This window comes from Lipotes vexillifer, unplaced genomic scaffold (genome assembly GCF_000442215.2).
Source record: "Lipotes vexillifer unplaced genomic scaffold, Lipotes_vexillifer_v1.1 scaffold870, whole genome shotgun sequence".
NCBI classification, from domain to species: domain Eukaryota; kingdom Metazoa; phylum Chordata; class Mammalia; order Artiodactyla; family Lipotidae; genus Lipotes; species Lipotes vexillifer.
The window spans coordinates 330868-335156 of NW_006771408.1; the positions used below are offsets into that span (position 1 = coordinate 330868).

The 4289-nt window shown below is 51.2% G+C and overlaps 1 protein-coding gene across 1 annotated transcript in view; it reads left to right on the forward strand.

Moving 5' to 3' along the window:
• The first annotated feature begins 445 nt into the window (after positions 1-445).
• TXN2 (thioredoxin 2) overlaps positions 446-4289 on the forward strand; it is a 10201-nt gene continuing 6357 nt past the window's right edge. The window contains exons 1-3 of the mRNA XM_007446737.1: positions 446-556; positions 1034-1296; positions 3128-3251. Coding sequence (XP_007446799.1) covers positions 1034-1296; positions 3128-3251 — 387 coding nt within the window. The 5' untranslated portion in view covers positions 446-556. The remainder of the gene's footprint in view (positions 557-1033; positions 1297-3127; positions 3252-4289) is intronic.

Genomic DNA, 4289 nt, shown 5'->3' on the forward strand with positions numbered 1-4289 from the left:
GACAATGGCCACAAAGCGTCCTCTTGTTGCTCCGAAGCCGCACTGAGACAATGAGACAAAGGGGTGCGATGCTGGCTGACATATACTGCGGCGAGAGTTTGCAAACTCCAGAACCAGCCCTCCCTCCCCCCCTTCTTCTCCAACTAGTACCGTCCTGCCGCTCCCTCCTCCTTCCCCTCCTCTTCCGGACCCTCCTCTGGGTCCCTCCGGCCTCTTCCGGTCCCTCCCCCTGAGGACCCGCCCCTCCCTCCGGTCCCTTCCCTAAGGGCCCGCCCCTCTTCCGGTCTCTCCCTCCAACAGACCATTCTCAGGTGGCAATATACCTAGATAAAATCAGACTACATCTCCCAGGCATACGTGCTGTTAGATGTGGCTGTGTGACTATGTTCTGGTCAAGAAGATGTAGGTAAAAATATGTGGAACTTTCAGGAAGGTCACTTCAAGCCTGTCCCCGGAAGTGACGCTTAAGGCCCTCCCCTGAGGAAGTGACAACAGGAGTGCCCTTGACCGGTGGGGAGGGCCGCGCAGTGCATGCCTCCGCTCTCGCTGCAGGGAGGTAGGAGGCCCGTGGGGGTGGCGCGAGGTGGTGTCAAGGCGGCTGAGGCACTCTGCTGGCGCGCTCCTGTGCGGGCCGGCGGCCGAGCGGACAGAGACCTTGGGCTGGGGGAACTTGCTATCCGGGGAGCCGGGGTCCCTGGTGGCGTCCAGTTCCTTCCACACACGTTCCTCCTTTTTTAGTTCCCCCCTCCTACCCCGTGCCTCTTCGTTCCTCCTTGAATTGTTGCGGTTCCTCTTTCCTGATCCTTTGACAGCCACCCTCTTTGTCCTAAATTTCCCATTAAAACACTTTGAAAAAAAGTAATCGATAGAGTAAGGACTTCTCAGGCCGCCGTGGGTTCCAACGTTGATTCTCATTTAATAATTGGGTTATTTTGGACCTGTCACGATTTACCTGAGCCTCGGAGTTTCTCGTATACATCTCTTTTAATGGTGTATTGACTGCCCCTACTCTTCCTGCCTCTTCCCCTCACAGATGGCTCAGCGGCTTCTCCTGAGGAGGTTCCTGGCCTCCGTAATCTGCAGGAAGCCCTCTCAGAGTCGGTGGGCGCCCCGTGCCTCCAGGGCCCTGCAGACCCCACAGCGCAGTCCCAATAACCTGACAGTAACACCCAGCCAAGCCCGGTCAATATACACCACCAGAGTCTGTACAACGACCTTTAACATCCAGGATGGACCAGACTTTCAAGACCGAGTTGTCAACAGTGAGACACCGGTGGTTGTGGATTTCCATGCACAGTGAGTCCTGGGAGTTGGCAGAAGACTGGGGTATCACTTGTTCAGGTATTTGTTTATTGAGAGCCTGCTATGTCTCAGTACTACATTTGATTCTTCTCATACGTAGACTCATTCCAAAGATTGTTGAGACCCAGTCCCTTCTCTCAAAGATTAAGTATAGTTTGGCAGGAGACAAACTAGTAAACAGTCTTCAGAACTCACTGTGATTGGTGCTGCGAAACACTTATGTCGTGTATCTCACTGCCCGAATGGCCCCGGTCATCTTCAGCTTGGACCAAAGCAGGAAAACTATGACTCCAGCATCATCTGACTTTTGGCCCATTTTTTTTCCTGGCCCGTTAGAGAGTTGATTTTATTTTGACATCTTGCCACCTAACCTGGGAAGGGCTGGCAAAAAGTTATCAGTGCCACCACAGTGGTGCCCAGGCATGCAGGGGATGGGCAGGAGTTTCTTTCCAGTGCTGTGTGAGTTTGTTTTAGGGATATTTAAATGTCTGTGGTCTTCTGATTGTTGGCCTGCCTTATTCATTTCCGGACCTTTGAGGCCTGGCTAGACGCCTGACTCCAAAACTACTGGACAAACCCCTCAGAATGGGGCATCCTGAAAGAAGCCAGAGTTAGAAGTTGGAAGGCCTTTTGCGCAAACCAAACCACTGACAGATTCTTTTGCTTTCTTTCCCATTCTTTCTCTGACTCACCATGTTGCCTTGGGCAGGCCATGTGGTGTTCTTCTGCCTCCCTCTCTTCACTTTGATAGGAGATAAGGTCTTGCAGACTGGGTTTTTAGGTGTTGTGAGTTCATTAAAGTCTCTGAATGCAAAGGGTTTAAAGGCTGAGAATAAAATAGGAGTCACCAGTTGGGGGTTCGTGAAAGGCAGAGCTGTCCTGCCCTCCTGGTCTGATGAGCATACCCGAGAAAGCTTCTAAAATGGATGAAAAGTGGGGTGATGCCTTATCTTCTTCAAAAAGGAAGCAGGGGGTGAGTTTGTTCATTCAGTGCCAGGCACTGTCCTTAGTGGCACATACTTAGAGATGACAGTCTAGGCTTACCATCTAGAGGGGAACACCTGTGTTAGTGCAGTGATGGCAGTTGACACAGGGCCTGGGGGATCACAGAGTAACCTGGGGCTAAAAGAAGACACTTGGAACACAACCTTGGATGCAGTCCCAGACCTTGCACAAGTCTCGTAACTTGTTTGGGCCTCAGTTTCTTAGGAAGACGTTTTCTTTTCCTTTGCAGGGTTGAGGGTTCTGTGTAGTAAAAGCTGAGAAGGTCCTGGCACAGTGGCTGGCAGTCGTAGATACTCCCTAGCTACTGGTTTCCGTTCCCTTAGTTCCGAGTCCGTGAAGTGTTTGAAGTAACTCTGCAGTTTACAAAGTATATTTATCCATATTACCTTAATTGATTTCTCATCATAGCTTCTAGATCCAGAATCTCACTTTCAAATGAGGAAACTGAAGCTTCAGAACAATCAGCCGTTTGGCAGGAGCCTGTCTTTGAACCTAAACCTTTTAACTTCAAATCCCATGTTCATCTATATGACAGTGTATTTCTTTTAGGTATAGTGAAATATGTGAAATAACCTTTCTAAGAGTCTTAGGATGAGGCTCGTGTTTTAGAAATCCAGGACCTGTAAAAATTCCCCAGTTGCAGAGTCTCCTGGAGTTACCTGGCATGTCAGCATTACAGGGTAATATCCAAACACTGTAAGCAGAGGTGATGAGGCCAGACAGTCCCTTGGAAAGATGTGGGTCAAGGGAAGGTCCTGGGAAACCGTAGATTGATTGGCGAGCGCTTTTGTGACGGGATGCTTCTCCTTCCCCTTCCGAGGTGGTGTGGTCCCTGCAAGATCCTGGGGCCAAGGTTAGAGAAGGTGGTGGCCAAGCAGCATGGAAAGGTGGTGATGGCCAAGGTGGATATTGATGACCACACAGACCTCGCCATAGAGTATGAGGTATGTTTCGGCAGGGGATGGCCACAGGGCAACTGGTGTGGGGATGCTTGGGGCCACAGGATAGCTGGAGACGTCTTGGGGGCCACCAGGGCGTCAGTAAGGGGGTGTCTTGATTCTTTCTAGAGATCTCAGGGGTTCAGAGCACTTCAGATGTGACTCCCTTGGTCCTCTGAGCCTCCTGTCTCTCTTCACCACCTTTAGGCAGTGGGATGTGTGACCCCAAACACCAGGTTTTTCTTGGAATCTTGGGAAATTGATGCCCTCCCTCATTCATGGATTCATCCATCCATCTGTGAGCCCTACGGCGTGCCAGGCGTACATGATTCTGGCGCAACTAAGTTGAGCTCCTTGTCCCCGGGGTTGGGGTGGGGGAGTAAAGGGGATAGGGAATGTGTCACGGTAGAGGGACCCTCTGAGCAGAGCCGTGAAGGATGTACGGAGAAGAAGGCAGGGCCGAGAGCACAGCAAACACAAAGACATGAGCTGTTCTGTGCCTGACTGGTTTGTGCATTCCTTCAGCAGACATGTATTCAGAGTCCCTTCAAGGCCAGGGCTGTTACTTGGTGGTGAGGATGTGGCAGTGAACAGAGCTGACAGAATCCCTGCCTTTGTGGAGCCTACATGCTAGTATTTTAGATTGGGCATCCACAAACTTGATCTCTAAAGGACGAGGTGGTACATGTTTGAGGCTTTGCAGGGCATTGGTCTCTGTTGCAATACTCACCTGTCTTGTAGCATGAGAGCAGCCATAGAAAGTATGTAAACAAATGGGCGTGGCCGTGTGCGGGTAAAACCTCATTTACGAAAACAGGCAGCGGGCAGCAGGTTTGGCCTGTGGGCCACCGTTCGCTGATCCCTGTTTTAGATGATAAGTGCCGTGGAGAAAAAGAAATCAGGAAGTGGGGGGAGTGCTGGGCACAGGGCTGGGGAGGGTTTCCTTTTTTAAAGGGTGGGCTAGGGAAGGCCTCACTGAGAAGCTGACAGCTGAGCAAAGACCTAGAGGGAGTAAGGACCGAACCATGCCGCTCTTCGGAAGAG